The sequence below is a fragment of the Convolutriloba macropyga genome, chromosome 13 (genome assembly GCF_964194025.1).
Source record: "Convolutriloba macropyga chromosome 13, txConMacr16.3, whole genome shotgun sequence".
Taxonomy (NCBI): Eukaryota; Metazoa; Xenacoelomorpha; order Acoela; family Convolutidae; genus Convolutriloba; species Convolutriloba macropyga.
In genome coordinates this window covers 31,950,337-31,976,704 of record NC_134480.1, presented here as the reverse complement: position 1 = coordinate 31,976,704, position 26,368 = coordinate 31,950,337, and the positions used below count along the sequence as shown (strand labels likewise).

General features: G+C 33.8%; 2 protein-coding genes across 2 annotated transcripts in view; both read left to right on the top strand.

Annotated features, from left to right (window-relative positions):
• Positions 1–26,368, top strand: part of LOC142351909 (26S proteasome non-ATPase regulatory subunit 5-like) — a 225,450-nt gene that overhangs the window by 30,239 nt on the left and 168,843 nt on the right. The gene's annotated exons all lie outside the window — the stretch shown is intronic.
• Positions 1–26,368, top strand: part of LOC142351906 (uncharacterized) — a 178,286-nt gene that overhangs the window by 110,708 nt on the left and 41,210 nt on the right. The window contains 4 exon segments of the mRNA XM_075404164.1: positions 8,049–8,206; positions 11,146–11,332; positions 13,374–13,824; positions 18,257–18,373. Coding sequence (XP_075260279.1) covers positions 8,049–8,206; positions 11,146–11,332; positions 13,374–13,824; positions 18,257–18,373 — 913 coding nt within the window.

The following is a 26,368-nucleotide window of genomic DNA, read 5'->3' as shown; positions in this document are numbered from 1 at the left end:
TTCTCTCTCTTCAGTCTTTGTTTATTTTTGTTACTCTCTGGTGTTTTTGTTTATTTTTGTTTATTTTTCTGCAATTATTCCCTCCTTTCCCTTAGTCTGTGTTTTTTCTTTCTCGTGGGCTGATGATTACAGTGATTATGAACAGGTCGCTGGATTTATTCAGACAGTTTAGCAATAATTTTCTCATTACAAGATTAAATTCGGGTGATTATCTTACTAGGGTTCAAAATTGTTTTTTTTTTCAAATAATATGATGTAACTTACTGCTGCAGCTGCTACATATTTCCATATATAGACTAGTTAATCAATATAAATGTCATTCGTATGCACATTTCCATCAATCTAATCGCTTTCTGGTTAATTAAAACGCTAATGTGAAAAATACCCATTTTATACAGAAATTATTTCACCAAAAATATACTCTAAAAGGGTTTAACTTGATGAAAATCAAGTTAATCAAAAAATCAAAAATGAACAAAACTTATGCGAATCTGTTGGTAGCAAGGTATATCCTATTAAATACCTTTTCACCTCATTTTATACAGAAATTATTTCACCAAAAATATACTCTAAAAGGGTTTAACTTGATGAAAATCAAGATAATCAAAAAATCAAAAATAAACAAAATTTATTCGAATCTGTTGGTAGCAAAGAATATCCTAATAAATACTTTTTCACCTCATTTTGTGTCAAAGTTATATGTAGGTAAAGTTTACCGTTAACAACTTAAAATAAAAATATTCCACCAAAATTTCTTTGAACGGCTCTGTTAGAAGCTAAATTACTTTTACAAAATATTAAACTCAGTAAAATTCATTTTATGTCACAGCACATTAATCATGTCACAGCACTGTTGATAACGTAGTTCTAGCTTCAAAATGTAGGATTTTAGAAAAACAAATTTATGAAAAAGAATTCTGTATACAATAGTCTTTGAAATGGACGGCTATGTAAATTTCGAATGCCCATAAAAAAAGCAAAAGTTTTGTTTAACCGCAAATATCTATGGCAATTTCCAACAAAATTCTGTTCTCATTTGTACACTAATTTGTCCTGAAAATTGTATATGCTTCTGCAAATTTAAACAAGCAACTGAAAAAACTGCTGAGCCAAACAACTCTTGAATCTTGTACTTAGATTTTAAGATCATAGATTTCAGATTTTAAAAAATCAAGATTTTAAGATTAAAAACTGAAAGAAAATCAATTCAGAGTCAATTGTCATGTTTTTCCTTAACCGATGAAAGAAAACATTGCTATAAATTACACTCAATAACTGCAAACGATTATAAGTTTCACTAGAAAAATTCCATAGATTTCATAAACATTTTAGGCCCGAAATGGCAAATTTTCCTACGTTGTTTCAAAAGTTGTTTCAAATGTTCCTACCAGTTGTTTCAAACTTGCCAAAAAAATCGAAATTTAAAATATTTTAGTTTAAAAAATCTTGGTATTCAATTGGCCGGAAAGACAAGCTGTCAAAAACTATTGTCAAATGTAATTTACAAATAAAGACTTCCAAAAATGCTCAAAAATGCAAAAATGGTTTTCTTACTAGGCTACAAATTTTGATAAAAAACTTCATTGGTTATTAATGAAGCCTTCAGCGTTACTTCCGACAGAAAAATTAATTGCATTTTGAAACTCATTAAATTTCTAGTAATTTCTTGTTGAGATTATTAGAAATTTGAAAGGGAAAACTGTGGTTGTAGATATTTCAAATCAAACCGATGAAAATCCTTATATATATATATATATACTTCTACATATATATATATATATATATATATATATATATATATATATATATATATATATATATGTATATGTATATACGCATGTATATATATATATATATATATATATATATATATATATATATGTGTGTATGTGTGTGTGTGTGTGCGTGTGCCTTTGTGTTGATGTGTATATGTGCGTTTTTATATATATATATATATATATATGTGTGTGTGTGTGTGTTTGTGTGTTTGTGTGTTTGTGTGTGTGTGTTTTTGTGTGTTTGCTTGTTTTTGTGTTTATGTTTGTGTGTTTTTGAAATGTAATTGAAGGACTTAAGAAATGGAATAGTCGATTCTCAGATTAATCCATAGGGGATCTTTGTTGCTGTTTGGCGCAATATTATTTTAATTTTGATCTATCAAACGAATAATAGGAAAACAATATAAATTTATGAGTAATTTATCTTCTTTTTGCATCTACAATTTAGTTCAAACAAAAAACAGTGATACAAACCTTATCTTGTAAAAAGAATCAATTCCATAAACACTTGAAATCTAATCTCTTTAGAGTTCATTCGTTGCTTTCTCAATTTGGTTTTAACTCAATTTGATCGATCAATGCATGATCAAAACGCTTTCATTTTTTCTTCTTTTCTTATCTTTCTATATCGCCTTATGCGGTAATGAGGTTCGAATATTTTTTTTTCTGAAATCAGTTTTTCCAAAAGCATTTTATTAGCATCCTCAATTTTTTAAACTTAACTATTATTACAAAGGTTGGGGTATGCATGCATGGAAATATGCGGATTTTTTTTAATGCGTTTGCACTTTAAATTTCCTCTTGAAATTGTGAAAGTTTCAATTTTCTTTTAATTTATCCCCCGCATTTTTGAATGCTGAAAAATTTTGTCGGAATAATGCTTGCTTAGGTTCAATATAGTCTTTCATACTTCCCCGTCTGCAGAAATTTTACTTTTAAGCGAGAAAAGGTGAAAAAAAAGGGAAAAGAAAATTTCCTGTTTTAATTTTTATTCTATCTGCTTTTAAATCCTTTTAATCAGCTTTCATTTGAAGCTTATCCAATTAAGTTATTATGCGGTGATATCATTCAAACAATTTTAATAACCTTAGAAGGGACATCTCTGTCTTAACAGCGCATCAAAATACTTGATTGACGTTTTTGTAGGAATGCATAATTATCTTAACTGAGGAAGCAATTGAAAAAAATAGAATTATTTGCTCGCAAGTTCAAAATCAATTTATGAACGGTAGTGCATAAAAATAGTACATTTAAAAAAATCATTTGGGTTAAAAAGACCTTTGGCCTGTTTTTGATTTGAATTGTTTAGTTTTTTTTTCGTGCTTTTGACGAAAAGTGAAATCGGATAAAAATCTGGTCGTTTCAATTTCAATAACTCATTTGTTGTTTTTAAAGCGAAATATGACTCGTAGGCCCGATAGTTAATTTTGTAGAAGATAGATCATACGGTTATAATGGCTATAATGATTGCAATCGTTTCAAAGAGCTCTTGGAAAATTTGAAACAGCGCAATTATTTTGAAGTAAACAATAATAAGGCATCATAGATGATTTCCTATTCCTTTCAGTTATCATTTTAAAGCAATCTTCATCTCCGTTTAAGACCTCACTATTATCATATTTTTTCGTTTAGTTTGTCTAAATTATCAGCTTTCTAATTTAAGTGAAGAAGAATTTTTGACTTATCCAATTATGAGTTCGACTTTTGACTCCACAGACGAACTGTTGCAAACGACAACTGTTAGTTTTACTTGCCATAATTTGGAAGATATTACCAATGCTAACTATAATACGAGCGACAAACACAATAATAACAATAGACTTCAAAACAAAAGCAAAAACAATGACAACATAAATAACAAAGGAGTTACTGAATCGGTTACTGATTTCCCCGCCCCTTATTCGTTACCAGCCCCCTCAATTATTATCTCTCAAAACGATATTCACGATCGACGCGACGATAATTCAACAGAAATTTTTCAACAAAATTTAACAGAAATTCCTATAGAAGCCTCTGACGTCACTAAAGCGAACATCACCAATGGCGTCAGTACGAACTCAGAGAATGACGTCATCAATGGTCGAGCATCGCCAATAACGATTCCTGATTGGACGAGAGAAGTTGCCAAGGTTTGTTCGGATTCTCAGAGCAATGATAACGTTGACAGATTGTCATCCCAAGAACAACCAGATCAGTTCCGAGCACGTGCAGCGTCCGACTCTGGGTTCGTGTTACCCTGGCACGACAAACGCCTGTTTCCGAACCCAATTGCAATGTTAAATTTTGAGCAACAGGCGGGAAAGGGTCACACGTCCCAGAAAAGTCACCAACCAGCAACTCGGAGTGTATCTTTTGATCCAAAGACTACTAAACAACGGGATCCCCGCAGCTCCCTTGAACTCGGCCAGAAGAAATCAAGTGACATTGGATCGTCGGTTAAGCAACCGGTTTCAAAGACATATTCGCTACAAGGGAACCGTTGCTTCTTGCCCCCATGAATAAACTTTTGTTTTTAGTTCAGTGTTAGAGTCAGTGAGAACAGAACATCTGAAAATATTTCTAAGTTAAAGTCAAAAATGCAGGAATTTCCGAAGTAAACGATCATTCTCCAGCCATTGAATATGGAAAATATGGATTTGTTGTCACTTTTTTGATGTGGTTAATGAAAGTGATTGTTTTTTTTTGCAAAACACCAATCAATTGGTTGTATCCGTATGTAGGGAGTCTCAATTTTACTGAAGGGTATCTCGGTTTCTTCTCCTATGTCATATGAAAGTAAGGATCTTGGCACAAATGTGGGGGGGGGGGGGGGCAGTTGAACTGTAGTCTCTAGTGCCAGAATATTTTATATACACAGCTAGAAATTGATCTTCCATAATCATTGCAGATTTTAAAATTTCCGAAAATCTGTGTAATTGTTCTCGAACGAAGTCTGAAGCAATAATTGTAGTAGCGTGTGTCTTTTCATACAAAAAATCTTTATTTGGCCATTTTGACTTAGAATGTTTTTTCCCGCTCACTTGAGTCAAAAGAATTGGTATCAACTGGTGAAGATCGAGAATATCGATGAGCTGAGCAGCTTTCTATTAGTTTTATTAGTATCTAAGTGTACGGTTCGCAAAAAATGCTTAGGAATGCTTCAGGCAGAAATTGATAATGTGTGAAAAATTTTAGGAGGATTGGAATTGGACAAACTTCCTTTTTACAACCCTCTCCCTGTTTTTTCCTCGTCCACTTAGGCCAGCCTCCTTAAGCGTCCACTAGCTGCAACAAGAGCCCCCTCAGGTCGAGGTGCCCAGACCGAAGTGATCTCTGATCAGACCATTTCGAACGCATACCTGTGCGTGGTGCGCTCGAATTAGTCTGGAAAAGTCTTTGAGCGCATTTAAGTCTGGATGATCTGATCAGAGGCGCAATTTGTCCGATGGTAGTAGTCACTTTTGTTCTGGAACAATTGACAGTAGTTCTCTCTGACTTTAAGCAGAATAACGGGACCCATAGTTTTGAGGAAAGCAACAGTTCCCTTTCAAGACTCAACGAGTGGTCTGTACAAGTTTCTTCAGAATGCCAAAGCCAGAAGTTTGGGATCCGGTTTTGACTCTTCGGTTTCAAATGTTGCTTTGATCGCACAACGAGGAATATTTAGAAAGGTATTATGGAGGACAGAATGTCGGACTATAATTTTCAAAACTATTGCAATAACACTTTTCAAAACTATTGTCCAGAAAATGGAATATGATTTGAAATAGTGCGAACAGTTGTGGTCCACGCTATGTTTTTAATCTCAAGGAGGGTATCCTCGCACACAGAATTGACTAGTCATATTTCCGCCATTCGTCTCGGGTATGGTAACAGTGGTTAAAAAATGCTTGCGTGAACCAAAATAAAACTTCTATGAAACAAGGTGTCGCAATGGAACAATGGACAATTGAGACGTGTTAGAAAAATGCTATATCATTAATTAAATCATTTATCAGTTTGAGAACTGTTTCATTTCAGCAGTTTATGCTCACGTTCGACGAAAGAGAACATTACATTTTGCAAAAAGTTTTTGGTGAATATAATTAACAAATTTCTTGAAACAAAAAAACGCACAGAAAATTTGTTATGAGAAATTTATTTCTGACGATGTCTAATTGCAAACTAAGTTTGTAGCAATATTATTAATCCTGTGGTCTTTTTTATGCAATTTTTCAGTGAACCAATTTTTTGTCTGAGACTTTTGATTTTAGTCCTCAAAAAAGGGATGAACCGGTGAAGCCCGGAAAGCATTATTTGGCTGAGCAACTCGCGGAGAGTTTTATACGCTTACAGGTTTCTAGGTATGCGTTCACCAACATTAATTGAGGAGTCAATGAGTTAATTGAGAATTAAGTCAATGGTGTGACTTGTGAAGTGCGGTTTTTATACTTAATAGTTCAACCCCACCCACCCCCCCCCCCCTCAAACGATTAACACCCCTGCCTTTGAGATCCCCACCCTACTCACCCTACGCCCTAACCGTATCATCCGAAGCCCGCCACTCGCGGATTGTTTGCCAATGGGTTTGCCAGCCTTTACCCCTATTACTTGAACAAATTTAATTTTACAAGTGGCTACAGTTTTGTGGATATGAAGCTCTTTTTTGTTGAGAAATATGACAAAAAATGGCGAAAATGGAAACTATTTTCCTTAATTTTTTGCAGTTTTTCGTTTTTTTCTGGTCTTTAGACAGGTTTCTTAGCCTATTATGGCTTGCCTATTCTTTTGCGAGAAATTGGATAACCTATTGGCTGAAAATAAGTTTTTTTAATTTATGTGCTTTTGCAATATAAAAATATTTTTTTAAAGTTTCTCACAAGTGGTTTTGTTAGGTACTAGTTGTGTTGATGAAAAAATTTTGGTAGAGATAGTTATTTCGTGATCTCAAGTTATGACAAAATTTGATCAGATTTTTTATCATATTTTAATAGATTTGATTTTTTTAAATTTTTGTATTATGATTTTGTTTCAAGATAATCCTAAATTAGTGGAGGCAAGTCTTTTCTGAAGAGTAGTTGGATAGCATTTAAGTAGAATTCCAATTCGAGTAGTTTCCAGAATTCTTCCGGCTATGTTTTTTTAAAGATCTGTTCACTAATTCTCATGATTTTTGAAGTCAAATTAGAGTGGTGATTTTGGCCACGCCGAAACAGGAAATGGAGCGAAAGAGCGAGTGGTATTGCAGCGTGAAATCGTTTCGCTTTGATTTTAAAGTAGAGTGAGAAAACAGTGTCTGAACAAAAATTCGCTTTCTCGCTAGCGGTTTTTTGTTCACATGCGGCAATTTCACTTTGATTTTTACGGTTTTTTCGATTTTTTGCCTCTGTTTTTTCAGAAATGGTTTTACCAATTCACTCCTAGTCCGTTCTAGGTCTAGTTTTTTGTTCAGTCAATGAAAATTCTTTGAATTGTTGGTCAGGACTTGTCCTGCTATGTTTTATTTATTTCGTCGTGATGATTTTTGTTATGACCATATGACTTCACAACCACTTCAAATCAGCTTTTTTGTTCATTCGTTCATGCAATTTCAACTGAATTGCAAGTGTGACGTCATTTTTCGCTCTTAGTGGAGCGACTTGTTTTTTGTTCATCCGCGTGATTGAATTTTTGGTCACAGTTGACTTACCTCACTCTCAAAAATGACTTCCTCAATTTGAAATTGACTTTTATTTACTTTAATTCAAAGAGATAAGGTCAAATGAGTGTGTGTCACTCTAAATGAAGGTTATTTGAGATCAGCTAATAGAGGCAGCAATAACTTATACAGATAATTAATCAAAATATAACAGATCAGTCTTCAATGAAAAGACGAATTTTTTTGTCTGCCTTTTTTACTGTTTTTTTAGACTGCCGATCTACGAATCTATTGCGGCTATTTTCTGCCAATCTGTCAGCTATGTTTGCATTTTACATCAATTTTTGATGAATCATTGTAATTCTGCTGACTTTAAAATCTGAAATCTGAGATTCAAGTACCATTGAGGTTTCATGATAACTTGATAAAAATCGAAAGTCGAGATAACTCGTTTTATCATGTTATTTCGCAGGAATGATTATTATTGGTGGAAATTTTACGTCGTTATTGGCTTTTTTTACACAGCGCAGTCGTGATGCTGTTTAGCAATATGCACAACTGAAGTGTCAGTCAGTAATTGTCAAACTTTCACTGGGAAAAGTTGTCAAAATATGTGAAAACAACTCAATTTCTTGCCCAATAGTGTTGAATGAGTCGATTTCTGATCAATTTAGGACTCTTCTCAGAGTAAGACCAGTGTGAACAACTCTTCCTTTGACGATGACCAACAGCACTCTGGAGGAGGGGGAGGAGGTCTGGGAAGCAGGAGCAGTCTCATGTTCACTGGTTTCACATTTGGGCGCAAGAAGAGACCCTCAGAAAACAGCGATGGGTAAATTAAAATTTTTCGCTTTTGAAAAATTAATCATTAAATAGATTTTTTTATATCATATAGCATTTTTGTGGTTTCGGCTTTATACTTTTGATAAAAACGTAATTTTTCAGAATTTTTTTGGAACCATAGTTTTAATTCCTCAAAAAATCTACAATTGAACCAAATTATGATGCATTTGCTCTAAGTTTTTTTTCTGCCTTTGACATGCTTAATTCTCCTCCCTCGCCAGTGGTGTTATTTTGTTCCAATTTGTAAGTGAATTTCATTAGCTATGTTAAAAAATGTAACCTTAATCACCCGATGCTCCCATCGTAATAGCCACTCAATCAGAAACCAAACATGACTAATCAGCGAGACAATTTTTTAGATAACTCTAATAAATATTGTTTTGGTGAGACATGGCATTTGTTACCTTTTTGTTCTTCATTGATAAAATTAAGGAAAAATGTGTATTTCAAAAAATTTTCTTTATTGCATTTCTAATGTTTACTCTAGGGTCCCTAAATCTTGTTTCAATTTATTCGTCGCAGAAAAACTTTTTCTGAGCTCTGCTTCAAATTATTGTCTTGGTGTGGCTTCTTGTTGAGATTTTGTAACAAATGGTTGACAATTTTGTGTTGGCGCTGTTAAAATATTCAGTTAGGTTAAATAAATACGAAAAAAATATATAATTGAATTATAAGTCAACGTATACTTCAAGTCGATTTCCGAGACGGGCGGCTATGTCTTAAGAAGTTTATATCTAATTTCAACGTCTTGGGTTCTATAGAGAGGTTTAGTCAATTCAAGTCCGGCATTCTCATGTTTACGCTATGGATTCTTTGGAGCTTAATTATTGAAATTTCTAAAGTGATAGATGTGATAACTTCTGACTATTTTTTGTTGTTTTTGCTTCCTTTTTAGTTTATTTTGGTTTCCTGTGTAAAGTTATTGTTTTAAACGTATTTTGTAGCTCAGAATGGACATTTTTAAGGCGAAAATTTATTGTTGATTTGTTTTCGGATCATTTTGACTTTTCGTCGGGATAAACAGGTAAACAGATCAACAAGATAAACAGGTAAACAGATAAACAGATAAACAGGTAACGGCCGGGAAGCTTTAAGTGCTCTTAGGGCTCTTCGGCTGACTAGAGTTTAAGTTTTCGAATCACAAAAACTGTTCTGAAGGCTGAAATTAATGGTGTTAAGCGCGGTTTTTCGCGTTTGACGAGTAAAGGCAACCACTCGCCAGTTGATTGAAAGCAAATTGCTGTTGTTTTTTTACTTTTAATCCTCTGTTTTTTTTTTATTTTTAATCCTCTTCAACAATTTCTTTAACTAGAATTGTTGCAGTTGTAATGATCAAATTTACTTGAAACAAACTACTTTTAAATTTTTCAAATTTTTTTAATTACCATGACGTTTTTTCTCGGCAAATCATTCGACTTTCCAAATGACTTCAATTAACATTAAGCTCGCAAGCATAAAAAGTATAGAGGAAAGTTTTTAAAAACACATTGGATTGTCTACATTTCAAAATTAACAGAAATTGATGGGCAATAGTGGCAGTGAGTGTTAAAAATCAGTTTGAAGGAGATTTTATGGATTGAATGAATCTCCAATTTTCGTTTAATAAACAGCAAAGTGTGTCTGAAAGATGTTCAAAAGTGCTTTATTTTGGCTCAGATATTTTTATTTAAATAAGGTATCTTCTAATTTTGTACTAAAAAATCTGTAAAAGTTTTTTTTTTCAGTAACTGAGTGAAGCTTAAAACACTTTTGCCAGAAACAAAATTGCAATTCGGAAATTGTAATTCTGGAAATTCGAAGGTTCATTAAAATTATGAAAATTAGTTTTTTTTGATCGTAGACATTAATTTTTACGAGAAAATAGAATCAACTATTTATAGTTTGCGTTGGAAAATATTTTTTATCCTATCTTAACTTCTTTCTGAAAAACGGTCCAAGAATCAGAACAAAGCAGAATTGCATATAACTAAAGAGCAGAATTGATTATAATTATTTCAGAAAAGTTTTTGAAGTATAAAACCGGCTGTTGTGCACACGCCAAAATAACTACATATAGTTAAACAATCAACTGGTCGCTTAAATTTTTGTGATGTTTTTGAAAATCTAAAACGCGCAAACTAATAAATTACTATAACACCGGTCATTTTTTGTGGCGAATTCATTTTCACTTTATTTAATATGAGTTCTCATTTTCACAGCTGTGCAAACCAACAGTACTAATGCAAACAACAGTATCATTTTATTTGAATTTTGCTCAGTACAGTAATTCGGCGTTTGATAAGCCAAGGTAAGTTGTCAAAAACTTTGCTAGGTTAATTTATGCTTGGCCATTTTTTGTTTTTTTTTCTTTTTTTGTTATTGACCTCTTTAACGTTTGAATGCACATTGTCGAATCATTTTGTTCCTGAATACTGATGAACTCTTTTCGTCAATGAAATTAGAGACACTTCCCAGAAATTATCTTAAGTCGCTAATAAAAAATATTTTAATTTTTTTAAATATTTCAATATTTCAAACTCGTTTCAAATAGTGAAATAAATCAATGCATGAAGTTATTTTAAATTTCGTTTTTCTTTTTTTCAAAAATTATTATTGACAGTTAAGCTAAATTCTGAAACTAAGCTTATAATAAAGGAAAGTTTGCCAATTTTGAGTCATCGACAATAAAATTCTTGGCAATAATCACTACATTGTAATAGTTAATTTGAAATCACATTTTTTATCGATTCATTATAAGAGCAATTTAATCACATTTGCTCATTTCGAACCTATTTTTCTTAATTTGTGCCCATATAAGTTTATCTACAGTTTATAAGGCAGTTTGAAAAAAAAACAGGAAAAAACATTAACTCCAAAACTGTTTATTAACTCCTGTTTATTTTTTTGTACGTTATTTATATCCTTACAAGGTTCTTTGTGTTTCTCCAGTGATGGGGCTGGCGGAGGTGGCGGAGGGCGACGATCTTGGGGTTCATTGAGGCGCAAGGGCAGAGGGGGAGGGGGCTACAGGGGTGCCAGGACGATGACGAGGGAAGAGTGTATCCGCATGAACGAAGAATGGGCGCCTCAGAAGTTCCTAAAAGTTCAAGTCGCTCACTTGTCCTCCCACGAAGAGGTATCGACTTTTTGTACTTGATTTAAATGGTGAAATTTAGAGCTTTGTCATGTATTTTACAAAATTTGTCTCAGTTCTAACAAAACTCCGTTAATCAGAGTTCAGTTTTTTCGAGAATTTAAAAAATTGTCAATACGGACGGAATGGTCTCTTACATAAATTTCTTCTCCCCTCGAGACATTTAGCTATCCCTGCTTTTGATTCTACCCGGATCATTGTTCATTTTGGCGCTTTCATTCATAAATATGTACCAGATAAAATATTTCAAATTCAATTCAACAATTTGTCTCCTCATAAAAGCCAGTCTAAAATTGCTAACTTGCATGAAAAATCTTTTAGATCTATTAATTGCTCTCACACGAAGTTTGTATTCGTAACAATTATATTGGTCCTGTGGTCTTTTTTATGTGATTTTTTGCTTGACCAAATTTTTGACTGACCCTTTGACTTTTCGTCCTCAAAAATGCAATAAACAGGTAACGCCCGGAGGGAATTAAATTCTCTTAGACCCTTTCGGTTTTCTAGACTCTGAGCATCCAATTCAACGAAACTGTTTGGGAGACATAAGTTCATCGTGTGAAAAGTGGTTCGCAGAGTTCGACCCCCCCCCCCCCCCATTTCAAAACACAAAAATTGTAAATTTCAACTCAAAAATTTTGAATTTTTGTTTAAAAGCCTGTCTCATACAAAAACCGGGCTGACAAAATTTAACCAAATACAAACTGACGATAATGGCCCATAAACGTCCACAAGATATTCCAGTTTCTAGACTTGCTATCTTATGTTTTTTAAAATTTCATAATGTATCATGACGCTCCGGATTATATTATATCATAATATTGTCCTTTTGATGTTCAATAAACCAGCAGTGTGAAGACATTTTTGCTGCTAATTCGAGACATGAACTGCTCCTATAATTTGACTTACATTATCACAAAATTTTTCTGATGGTTATTGATATCTCAATTTATGGAAATTTTGCAATTAAATACGGACCATAAACGCCATAAAAGTATTTTAATGGAATTTTAAATAGTTTGCCATAAAATTGACACTTTTAACTTCGGCATCGAAATCATCGAAATTCCCGATGCCGAAAAACCCAGTGAGCCAAAATTACCAATATTTTATCCCATTATTATAATTTTTTGAAATTCTTAAGCATCATAATGCCGAATTGAGTTAAATGCAAAACCAGTTCATTTGTGCTATTCCGTGTGGGCCACGATAACGCCTCAGCAGCCCGAGCAATTTAATTTGAAACTATCATAACCTACCCCGAGATCAAATTATTCAATTAAGTATGATCAAATCTTCTTGTAATGCCAACTGCGGATTTTTAGTCGGACTATGGAAAAAAAGGTCAGATGAAATTAATTGGGTTTTATATGGCAGATGGACAGTTGGATATTTTGCCATATTGGGCATTTTGCCACGTTTCAAACTCAAGTAGTCTTTTTGAAATGACTATCAAGAAAACCCAAAAAATCTTTGACTGTATTCCCATAGAATCAGTATAAGAATGGGAAGTTTCTTTTATGGTGGTCAACAATGTAATGCACGAAAAATCCATGTGCAAGATGTTTAATTTTTCAAAAAAAATTTTTTGCATTTTGGCAAAGTCGTCACAGGAGCCGAGAGCCGTCGATTTTGGCTAGAGAGTGAGCCTAGCCCTTAAAATTGAAGAAGTGAGTGTATTATTACAAATTATCTATAGTCACCGGAACCCAAAGACCGTCACTAAAAAGTTTTTCCGTGTCCGCTTTGGGAACCCAATAAGTATAAATAATTTGCAAAATTACGTCACTTTCTGTTAATATATTTATCGACTATCGGTCCCAAATTTGATGTGAAACCTCACTGAATTAGGCCCTCTCTTTAGACAGAAACGAAAGACGCTAATGTATGTAAAGTTGAGCTTAGCGCATTAACAACCAGTAAAACATCAAAAATTAGGTACCGACAACAGACTATGGCACAGTTTAAAAAACATAGCATCGATCGAAAACAATAATGATGGAAAAAAAATCATTTTTTGCAGGTGATTGTGGAGGGAACACTTTTAATCACTCCAAATGCAGTCATGTTTGAACAAGAACTTCCAAACGACGCAACATCCACTCAAGAAGAACCCGAATGTAGCCCTGCAACGAAGGAGGAGCAAAAGAAACCCCAAACACAGTCCCAGCCGGAAGAACTGATCTTGCCAATGACACTTATATCAGCAGTTACTCTAATCTCATCAATTGAAGCACCTCCGAACGTCGTCAATAATGATTCCAGTAACGTCGTCAACAACTCGGATCCAACTGGATTCACTGCACAGGGTCAGAGAATATCATCAAATCCGTCTTCGCCAACTGTTTTCAGTTCTACTTCAGATTCGCAGAGTCCTAAGCAGGGTTCACCTGGTGTAGTTGACCAAGGAGGTCAGCCCCAACAGCCCAAGTCTCTTGCCAGTTTCTTCAGAGGAGGCAAAGATTCCGAGAAAGGTAAGGCTGATCAAAAACTGCATTTTAAAAATTGGAAGAATTTAGAAAATTATAAAAGATTTTCAAAGCTTATATTAAATTCACACTAATAGAGTTTATAAACAATTGGGATCTTTTCCGTTTGTGCCCCCAGCATAATGGCTGCATATTATTTGCACCCCCAAGACGCACATGCCATATTTTTACAAAATGATTTACAATGTAATGGCACGTGCTCTGTAACTGGGGGGAACAAAACGTACTGGGGTGGGGGCACAAACGGAAAAGATCCAAAGTTTTTATAAAATCACTATATATAATGCTTATAAAATCACTATATAATGCTTTCGGGTATTCATTTGTGTATCCTATGTGTAACTGTTTTACAGAACATGATACGTAACGCAGCTCTTCATTGGAAATATGACTTGGCATGTATTTATATCATCTACATTTGACCACCTAACTATGGCTCATACATAATCATATAATAATAATAATAATAATAATAATAATAATAATAATAATAATAATAATAATAATAATAATAATAAAAATACTAATAATAATAATAATAATAATAATAATAATAATAATAATAATAATAACAATAATAATAATAATAATATTAATAATAATATTAGTAATAATAATAATAATAATAATAATAATAATAATAATAATAACAATAATAATAATAATAATAATAATAATAATAATAATAATAATACTAATAATAATAATAATAATAATAATAATAATAATAATAATAATAATAATAGTAATAATAATAATAATAATAATAATAATAATAATAATAATAATAATAAAATAATAATAATAATAATAATAATAATAATAATAATAATGATAATAATAATAATAATAATAATAATAATATTAAATTCAACCAAACATGGTTACAACCAGCTTGGTAGTCCCCAGATTAGGGGAGAAATCAAGTCTCAATAAATAAAATTTCTCGAAAACTTTCCATCCTGAAGGGTAACTTTTATATTTGAATCTTTTCAATGCCTCTCTTTCCAAGAAGTTCTTCACTTCTCTTCGAAACTGACATGGATTTTTGTGTGGTGAATAGTTAGCAAAACTGTTAATTTTTGGTGAAAGAGGTGAGTCTACATGTTAATGTGGCTGGGATTAATCATTAATTGCTCTCAAAGTTTGTCGCAATTATTTGTGCCATGCCGGTCTTTTTGCAATTTTTGCCATTCTTGTTCGACCAATTCCACTTCTCGGGCGATTTTTTACGCTTGACTTTTCGACTTTTGCGTAATTTAACTTGCACATGTGCAGATTTTGATCCAATAATTTAATTTGCGTCAGTTTTTCTCTTCTCCTTTTTAAATCTTACTGATGGTCTATAAAATTTCTAATACTATCCCCAGGTTTAGGTGCGCGACCCTAGACCGCTCTGATCAGACCATTTCCCAGACTTTGCCCTTATATTAGACCATCGTGCGACCCAAAGCCCTCTGATCAGACCGTAGCGCGACTCAAGAAATTGTGTGACCATAGTGCGACCCAAAAGACCTCTGATCAGACTATCGTGCGACCCAAATATTTCGTGCAACTCTGGTTCGACCCAAAATTTTGTGCTACTTTAGTGCGACCAACGCTCCTTTTGATCAGACCATTTCTGAATACATGTCATAATCTGTTGTTATTTGTTTAAATTAATCAATTCAAAACTATGTACTACTCAACTTGAAATTTAATAACTTAGTTAGTATATCTTGTTAATGTTAGGACAAAACTAATAGATAGAAATACAAACAGAGTCATTTTGAAGTGCCTTTAACTTTTTTTGAGTCATTAAAAATAGTGATAAAAAACTGCAGTCAAATAAATATTGTCAGTTAATCCCCTGTGGTCAGATTTTGGGGCAACTTATGTCGAGACTTTAGTCTCTGATCAGACCGTAGTGCGACCATTGTCCAGACTTTTGTGCGACCTATGATCAGACTATAGTGCGACTTTGCCCTCTGATTGGTCTGTAGAGCTCCCATTGTCCAGAATATCGTGCGACCTATGATCAAACCATCGTGCGACTTTGCCCTCTGATCAGGACGTAGTGCGACCATGGTCCAGAGCATCGTGCGACTCGAGCGTTTCCCAGACCATGTATTTTGGGTCGCACCACGCCACCAGTGTGCGACCCAAATGGTCTGATAAGAGCAGTCTAGGGTCGCGCACCTAAACCTGGGTCATTTTGGCATCTTAGTGACGGCAAAATTTACCCTACGGTTGTCGCTTGAGAGAACTTCGACCACTTACCCGATTATTTTTCAATTTTAACTTTTGATATGGTTCTGAAACGGGCCAAAATTTCAGGAGTTTCTAAAAGCGGATATCAGGACAAAATTTTCAAAGTTTCCCAAAACAAGAAGTAATTATCACTGATTTTATAGTTCTGCGGCATTTTGTAACAGTTTTCAATCATGAGGGTTTTTCTATGATGATTAAATTATCATCCTAATGCAGAAAACGTAGAAATTTTTCTGACAGTCTACTAGGTACAAAAAAGTTTCGAAACAAAATAAACAAGAGATTCGGTTAAATATAAAAAACACCCGTTCTCAGAAGTACTGAGAATTGTCATCCCAAAAACTTTGAAATAATAACTATGACCTACGGGAATTAATCATTGAGAACTTTCAAAAATCAAAGAATCATGTTCTGGAAGCCTTTTGAGTCAGAAATGTATTCAAATTTACCGCTGAACTGTTACTTCTGTTGAAATTAGCGAGGCATTGAAAATTCTCAAAATTTGAAAGCGAAATGTGAAAAATTATGGCCAAAACAGTTTTAAATGGAACAATATTTTCGATAATGGTGACTCAAATTTTTGATTAAAAAAATTGCGATTTTTCTATGGAATTACAATCTAAAGCGTTATTATTTTACCACATATGTTAGCATGCGATAGCCTTAAAAAGTTGATGAACGTCTAAGCAAAAAAGAGGGTATTTTCTTAAAAACTATAAGTAAATAATGGATTAAATGTTTACGTTTTCGAGGGGTCAACTAATCTTCTCATGTACATTAGAAATTTAAAACTAATTATAACAAATTTCAGTGTCTTGCTAGAACTTTCTAGATCAAATAAAATTCCCATTGTGAAAAAAAAATTGTTTTGACAAAGAGAAAAAAATTCCATGAGCTCTCTAAAGTTTTTGTAATATAAAATTTGTTGATAGCAGCAATATAAACAATACGTTATTTTAGCTTGAACAAGCCGCGAGGATATCGTGCAAAAACTATATAAAATTTTCAACGGTTATTTTTTTGTCAATTGCCCTCAAAGAACATTTGTAGCAACGATATTAGACGTGCAGTCTTTTTTAAACAAGCTTTTTACTCGTCGCTCTCAAAAATGGGATAAAGAGGTAAAATCCGGAAAGCATTAGGTCACTGATCTCTCTTAGAGCTCTTCCAGTCTCTTAGAGTTTCGCCAATATATTTATATTCCGCCGAATTTGGCGACAAGACATACATAAGGTTTAAGGTGCCGTTTGTCTCGGTTTACACTCTTCCCTCACTCTGCAGTCATTGCCCCTCTCCTTATTCAACAAAGCTTTACCCCCAGACCCCTAAAAAACAATTACAAGGCATCTTGTTTTTTTACCCTTTCTCTTCCTGCTCGTAAGATTAAGCCAGCTACAATAAACGCCTGTTCGCCAGTATTTTGAGAGCAATTCGCCGGACGTTGGTTGGTTTTATTTCAACATTTTGTTCAAAACTGTTCCCGTTTATCATTTTATCAACACTTTATTAAAAAACCGAAAAATGGCAGCACCAATATTGAATAATTCTGCTTAATCCAATTGAGTGAAATTTGAATGAGCCTCTCCGGGCCGAGGTTTTTCTCCAAAAATAACGCGGAAAAGAGTGGAAAGTACACTAATACACTCATTTTCCACAAAATTTTAATCAGTTTTCTCTTACCTGTAAACTTTTTTTCTGTTCTAACAAGGGTGGAAGTGTGCAAAAAAGAATGATATAAATGTAACTTCGGAATTATTAGCGAATTTTCAATTGCTCCTGAAGGAAATTTGAAGCAATTATTGTAAACGTGTTTGTCTTTTTTAAGCAAAATTTTTGCCTGACTGCTTTTGACTCTTCGAGAGAATTTTGACTTTTTTTGTTTAGCGTGATCTTTATTTCTCTCTCATTCAAAAGTGGCGGCAGCTGGACTCAAGTGGTGACAGTTCACTACTAAAGGTCAAATGGAAAATGCGTCGAAAACAAAAACGTATTTGAAGGGGCAATAGTCTGATTATTGTTATTGGTTTGAATGAGTAGAATCCAAAAACCGGTCTGCTGTCTAGCTCTGTCGAATCATATAAGGGATTTTTAAAAAGAAAAAATATCACTCATAGGGTCCTGGCCACACTTGTTTTTTGTTAACCCTTAAAGTTGAGATTGACTTCAGAAGAAGGAGTCCTTGCGTGGTCGATGCCACCTTCTGTATCCTCTCCTGGATCCGGAGACAGCGATTGGTCCTGGCTGGGCCAAGCAGTCGTTAATTTCTGGCAGGGTTGGGCAAAGGGTGGGTGGGTTATTGAAAACATTCTGTCCTCTTTTGGGTTCAGGTTATAAACCGTGATAACTGATCTCAAGCCTGTCATTGTTTCCTGTCAACGATCGATTGATTAGTTCGAGATTGAAATGTCAGATTGATCAAACTAACTTGAAAGTTATTTTAACCCCCATGGAAATAAACCCCAATATTAACATTGAACTGGGGTGGTGATAATTTTTTCACGTGAAGCCAAAGCATAGCCAAATGCACTATAAATACGCAGCTCTTTAGCAGTCAAAGGGGTATATTTCCTTGAGGGCCAATTTCCATGGGGGTATTTTTCATATGGAACCTTGATTGAAAAAGGCACTATGTAAGTTTTGAAGTCTGGTACTGTATATAGGAACATCTGGCGCTCCAGAATCTGACACTGATTCCACTTTATTTCACCAACAATTTTACCAAAATCTTCACATTTCGATTCATAAGCATAATCCAATTATTGACATCAGTTGGCATCATGGGTTTTATCTGAAAGACTGCAAAATTGGTTTCCGTAAAAAAACTTTTCTACTTTAAAAAAAAACAAACGCTTTATTTAAGACTTTAATAGTGTGATCAAATTTGAAATAGGCACTCTATTTTTGTTAATATTGTGGCATACGTTGATATCGCCAGCCCCATAAAGTAGTTGCAATGCAGGTAAACGATCGAAAAACTCCAGACAGACTGGCATGCAGATGAGATCATCAAAATAATCATTTGTTATGAATGTTTCTTGCATCTTCAATTTAGATATCCTACATTTCTCTGTATTTTTCAAATTTGATCATCTTTGAACTCATCTTGAAGGATATCGAAACGTTTCCTTGTGTTGCAACTTTAACGAGCAGAATATGTTCTTGTTTTCTCATACATATCTTGTCTCTTAAAGTTAGAATAAGCAAGCGTTTCACGTTCACTCATGTTCAAATTTCTCTTTTAGGATTAAAACAGTTGATATGGTGCTGCTAAAAGAAAAAAAGTTGGTATTTAAATGACCACACCGATGCTATTTTTCAAGTTTCACTGTTTCTTGAACTTCAGTTTTAACTTTATGCGCTAAACTATACATTAGGTCCCATAAAATTGCATCGTCCCATATTGAAAAAAAAATCTAGGCATCAATATAGCGATATCTTCATTTTTAATCTTTGACTTTTGAGACATTCCGTATCGCTGCAACTTTTTTAATGACTAAAAAACTTCATGTTCAAATTGTTAACTGGTAGGAATTTGCTCTGTATCAGGAATGGAGTTTACTTCAAATAGAGCCGAATAAGCTGTTGAGATTAAAGTAATGATTTTGGATTCAAAATCGGGGGAAATGGTGACAGAAAAGGTCGTAACTGCTTGCTCTAGTTCTCTCTAGCAATAATTTCCAATTATACAATTTCTGGTAACTATTGGTTTTTGTTTTCTGTAATATTGAATTTTGTCGAAAAAAACGTTAGTGTAAATTACAACCATGTTTTAAGATTAGAGTTGTGATTGTTGTGGCCCCGCTTGCCCGACCTTGGAAAATTTGATAAGGTCGTAGTACGGCACTGTATATGTCTTGAATGAAAACCGTACTAAGATCTTGTACAGTTGACTACGGTCCGTAGTACGATTGTAATAATTTTTCTATGTTACCATACTATAGCCGTATCAAGATCAGTAAGATGACGTAATACGGACTTACCAATTTTAATGAGGTGTCGGAAGTCGGAAACCTCTCTAGTCAAGTTAACAACCGACGTCTTGAGAGTTTTCTGGTATAACTTTTGTGATTTTTCCCACCACATTTTTCATTCCGGGCTTGGGACCGGCAGTAGTGGAGTTACTGAAAAGATACTATATGATAATTGAGCATAGCTTTAGTTATAACTAAACTAAAAGCTCTCTCCAAAACGAAACAAAACAACACAAACTAAGAGAAAGCAAAAAAAGCCGTACCAAATTTTTAATTTTTTGAATGGTTTCGAAGTAAAATTTATGACCTTCTGGCGCACCTGCAGAACAATTTGAAACTCAAAAACAAAACTTTGGAAAAATTACAAAACTTGATACGGCCTTATATTGCGTCATAGTAAGTTCTGTAATTTTTTAGAGGTGTGAAAAGTTATACCCAGTGCCAAAAACTATTGAAAAAGTGACATGTATGAGCTAAGTTTATATTTAAAGTCATTTTAAGGAAACTAGACTAGAAATTGGTAGTCACATCAATTGGCTACGGCACCGTAGAAATCTTATTACGGTCTTCTACGGCTCCGTACAAAGTTTTGTAAATTTTTCTACGGCACCATATAAGTTCTAGTAAGCTTTCAATGTTTCGTCTAGGGTGGGCAAGGTGGGAAGGTGGAAATATCTGTATTACTTATCCACACTGCCTGTTTCTGAGCAAGAGAGTACCAATTAACAAAGTAGTGTCACCGTTGTCTACTCCTACTATCACTCTTGTTCGTACTCTCACTGCTGCCCTTGGTTACAGTATCGAATTTCTATTATAATTGGCAACGCAGCGTGTTAATTGGAGGGAAGTGAAACAAAGTTTATTTGGTGATCAATTTCCAAAAAGACCTTTCAAAATTACTTCGGATTAAAAAAAATCTTTTCATATACCCGTATAGCAGCTCATAAGAACATTCGAGTCTCTCAATTGGGTCTCAGTTTCTCAAGTAATTGTATAGAAAACAGAAATTATTTAGTAAACCCGAGTTTTACTCTATTTAAAGAGTTTAGTGTACTCAAAAACAATTAATTGCTCAAACTCATGCACAATGGTTGCCTTGAACACGAGTGAAAAAATCCATGTTTTTTCCGTCATTGTTGTCCATGGTCAACGTATCGGTTTTTCTTTGAGAATAACAGTTACGTAAAGTGGGCATATGTGATCAGGTACTGTCACTGCTATCCATGCAAGGCCCAAAAAAATTCAAAATTGTACTATTTGCAAGGTAACAAAAGTAGGTATAAGTAGTCGCTTTGTATAAGTTTCTGACATGATGGTTAAAATGTTTAATAGCCGCCCTCATCTTCTCAGCCGGCTATTATAGCGCTCCTATTTTTTACAATTCAAAGAATTTGAATTGTATTGGGGCGCTGTCTTTTTTATACGACTCGAAGAGGAGTATTGGAGAAGTCCTTTTTTTAATCAATTTTATTGGAATGATTTTTGAAGCGGGAAATGAAACGCGTGAAAAAATTTCGAGTGATTTTGGTGCTGAACAAATGTGAAGAGCGGAGCGAAAAGAGAGTGGATTTTGTTCATACCGCTGTTTTTGAGAGAGCGAGAAACTGATGTGTGAAAAAATTTTCTCTAAGCGAGCGAAATTTTTTTGTTCACGTGCGGCATTTTAAAGCAGTTTTTTTCATTTATTTTGGTTAAGAGGTTTGATTATGATTTTGTTTTAATTTTAGGCTGGTTTCAGTAGTGGTTGAAGGTTTCTGGAAATTCATATGAATTTTATGATAATTCGGAGGTTTTTAATGTATTTTGCTGATTTTCGGGCTAATTTTTGCGTTTTTTTTTACGATTATTTTGTTTTACTGGCTCAAATGGGTATTGAAGAAACCCCTTCTACTTGAAAAAATTTATGATAACAATTGGCTACAGTTTTGTGGGTAAGAATCATATTTTTGTTGAGAAATATGACAAAAAAATGGTAAAAATTGGAACTATTTTTCGTTTTTTTTCTGTTTTTAGCTAAATTTCTTTGCCTATTATGACTTGCCTATTGTTTTGCGATTATCTGGATACCATATTGGCTGAACGGAATTTTTGTTTGGATTTATATGTTTTTTGAAATATAAAAAAATTTAGTAACTTTTTCCAGTTTTTCAGTGAAAGTTGTTTTTAACAGCTTTTTTTTCATAAGTTAGCCTAAAATATTTTTTCAAAATTCACATAAGTTGTTTTTAAAGTAACAGCTGTTTTGATGAAGTTATTTTGGTAGAGATCATTTTTTCGGGATCTCAATTTATAACAAAATTTGATCAGATTTTTTATCATGTTTTAACAGATTTGATTTTATTGTTCTTACCTTTTGTTTCATGACTTTGTTTCAAGATAATCATAAGTTAGTGAAGGCGCGTTTTGTTTGATGAGTAAATGGATGGCGTTTAAATGGATTTTCACTTCGAGTCGTTTCCGGAATTCTTCCGGATATGTTTTTTTTAAGATCTGTTCACACATTTTCATGATTTTTGAAGTCAAATTGGAGTAGTGATTTTGGTCACGCCGAAACAGGAAGTGGAGCGAAAAAGCTAATTTTAAAGTAGAGTGCGAAATTGGTGTTTGAACCAAAATTTCGTTTCTCGGTAGTGGTTTTTTGTTCACATGCGCCAATTTCACTCTGATTTTTACTGTTTTTTTCAATTTTTTGGATCGGATTTTTTTCTAAATGGTTTTCCCAATCCATTCACAGCTCATTCTAGGCCTAGTTTTTTGTTTGAAATAAATTTCCATTTCTCGCTAGTTGTTTTTTTGTTCACATGCGGCATTTTGACATTAATTTTTTGTTTTTTTTTCTTATTTTTTGATCTGATTTTTTTTAAAATGGTTTTCTCAATTCACTCATAGTCCATTCTAGGTCTAGTTTTTTTGTTTTGTCAATGAAAATTCTTTATTCTTTGAATGGTACGTCAGGACTTGTCCTGCTATGTTTTTTTACTTCGTCGAATGAAAAAATGTTTCGCTTTACCTCATTTTGCCGCCTTTTCAACATTTTGCGTGAAATCTTTTTGCCTTCTCTAGGCTAGTTTCTCTCTTCTCTCATTCTGCTAAAAGTAATTTCGAACATCAGTTGCTAAGCAAAGCAATTCAAAATGAACAGAGTTAGTGCAAAAATGGATGTCAGAAATAGAAACGGTATAAACCCATAAAGCCCAATTTTAGATGCCCGCTATTTGAACGTCGTTCCTATAAGTTTTGTTTACCATCTCTAATGCTTATTGTTATTGATAGTAGCCCCTGTAGCCTCTCTCTAAGAAACAGAAGTATGTTCAACAACAAAATGCCATCAAAATAAATCGGACTTAAAAAAATGTTTTTGTACAAAAATCTTTTTTTTTCAATATCTTCTGTTATTTCAATCCCAATCATGCTTATTGGAATCAACGGCGGCTATTTTCCGGCAATCTCCCGGGTTTTTTTTTCTTGCACTGAATTAGTGTGGGTTGCTGCTCATGATTTACAGGCCCTTATAACTGCAATCAGTGAATCTTGTTTGTTCGCCGACTGATGGGTTCAAAGTTTGTGTGTTTTCATTGTTCTTATCTGAATGATAATAGCAATAAACTGTTCGAAATATCTCTATAACTCGCTTAAATCTATTAGAATATTCAACTCATTGCCCGTGTGGAATAAAAACCACAGTCGATACATTTGAAGGATGATTAAGTTCAGTTTATTTGTTACAGCGCCTTTTCACAGCTTGAAAATATCAGTTGTATAAAAAATTACTTCCTTAGTTGAGAAGACCGAACAAAAACGACGCAAGAAAAGTTTGGTATGTTCGGTTTTCTACGTAATAAATGGCCGGCATGTTCGGTTTGTTCGGTATGATCTGTTTCAAATGAAAGAAATTGTCGGTATGTTTGGTCTAGAAAGTAAGAAAGCTTCGTTATGTTCGGTTTGGCAAGATTCTGTATGTTTGCTTCAGCCAGACTCGGTATAATCGGTTTCAAACGAAATAAGTTGTCGGTAAGTTTGGTCTGGAACGAAAGAAAGCTTCCGTATGTTTGGTTTGTTTGGTTTTGCAAGATTCGATAGGCATAGCCAGAGTTGGTATGTTTGATTAATAGACGATAAAAAAGTTTGCTGTTTTCGGTTTCATAACTGAGAAATGGTTGGTGGGAAAAAATAGATAGCTTTAAATTTTCCAAACTAACTGAAAAAACCTCAAAAATTCCAATAAAACGCAGATTAATTATAACAGAATTTTGAAAACAACATTTTTACGTGCTAAAAAAATGAATATAACCAATTCAAACAACTCAACCAAAAAAACAATTTACACAAAACAAAACTGCTTGAAGAAGCCGTACTTGAAAAAAATTCGCTCACTTACAGAAAAATTCCTTACGCCTCTATTTCTCGCTCTCTCAAAAACAGCGATATGGACAACAAAAATCGCTCTTTTTGCTCCACTCAGTTTTGTTTCACACCTAAACTTTGTACACATTTCAGCTGCTGCTTCAAAACTCGCCCCAATAAAATTGATTGAAGGAAAAACACTTTTTACACTTTTCCAATACCTATTGCTTATTTTTCGAATGCTAAAAGATAAGTAAGAGAAAAAGTGATAAATTTCTCCACAAACACCTTATCTACGCTTTGTATTCAAGGGTGTTTTGAAGCAAAAAAGCAAATTAATTGATTCTATTTCATTTCTTTCCAAAATAAGTTACTATGCACATAAACACGTATACATAATATTATAAATCGCACGTTTTTTCAAATTTCAAGAAAAAGATAAAGATAAAAATTTTGTACTTGATTTTTAGCTTCACAATGCAAATTTATACAAATAGAAAGCAATTCGATTCTAGAAAAAAGGTCTTTCATTGTTCTCTTGTGCATTTGAAGTACACGAAATTATTTTTTCCTTGAGCAGCGTGATGCAACCAATTCTGGTGTCCCACAAGCATTGTTATATGTTTTTGACCTTGATTGTTCTCTTCCCAAAAATTAAAAAGCTCCTATTTATATAGGAATTCAACAATCACCACTGTTTTACAGAAGAAAATTTCTAAATATATGACTAGTTTCACGTAAATGTAATTTTGCTCAATATCATATTGCAGCAATTAAATTCATAAGCAAAATCTCATTAAATTTCATCGTTAATCCATCGTTAATCCATCGTTTTGAGTAACAATCGTTATAAATTGAACAAGACCAATTGCGTTAATGTGTTGATCAACCCTTTTGTGCTCTTCAAATTTTTCATTGAAAAAAGGACTTTTTCTTAACTAAACGTCAGCTTTAGACAGAGTTTCTATTTCTAGCGACAGTCAATTAACGTGTATCTTAAAAGAAAAAAACATTCGAAGCTTTTCAACTTAAACATTTTCACGTTTCACTCAGTAGTAAAAGAATATCAAACAACAACTTTTAGAAAATTTCTTTTGATTTTTGGTGAAGTCGCAAATAACGGTCATATGCCCCAAAATTATGTAAAATGATTTCTTAATTGCTCTCTCGGCCAATGTTGGAAGCAATTGTTGTAAATGTATGTCTTTTGAATGTCTTTTTTAAGCAAAATTCTCGCTTGACGTTTTTTGTATAGCATTCTTTTGATTTCACTTCTGGGGTAACTTTTTCACGCCTGACTTTTTTGATCTTTTCAGAGTGAGTTCAATTGCATGCTTAACTTTAGAGGCAAAAATGTTGAACAATTTTGACGCAGATTTTGTCCAAAACTCGTATGAGGTCTTTACGAAGGATCTAGAATTAAAAAAAAACTAGAGGCATGAAAACGCGTTACAAGAGAACTAATTTTGCTTTTTGTTACGTGGTTTTTTATTACCAATCACGTATGTCGATTTAGGAAATGGTTGATTAATTGCTCTCAAACGAAGTTTGTAGCAATTATATTAGTCCTGTCGGTCTTTTTTTTTATGCGATTTTTCGCTTGACCGATTTTTCGTCTGACGCTTTTGACTTTTCGTCCTCAAAAACGGGATAAACAGGTAGCGTCCAGCGGGCATTAAGTGCTCTTAGAGCCTTTCGGCTCTGTTTCAGCTCAAACTGTTTTGGAGACTTATAATTATGGTGTGAAGAGCGGTTCTTAGTGGTTGAAGACCCCCCCCCCCCCCAACTGTTGACCCCCCCCACCCACTATTGCCCCCCACCCCCCCCCCACCGCGCTGTTGCCCCCCTACCCGACTGATGCCACCTTCATCAGCACACCCTCCCCCCCCCCCCCATGGCCAGTTACTGAAGAACAACCGGTCGCTAAAAACAAGCAAAATTATACAAATTTTCACAATTTTTTT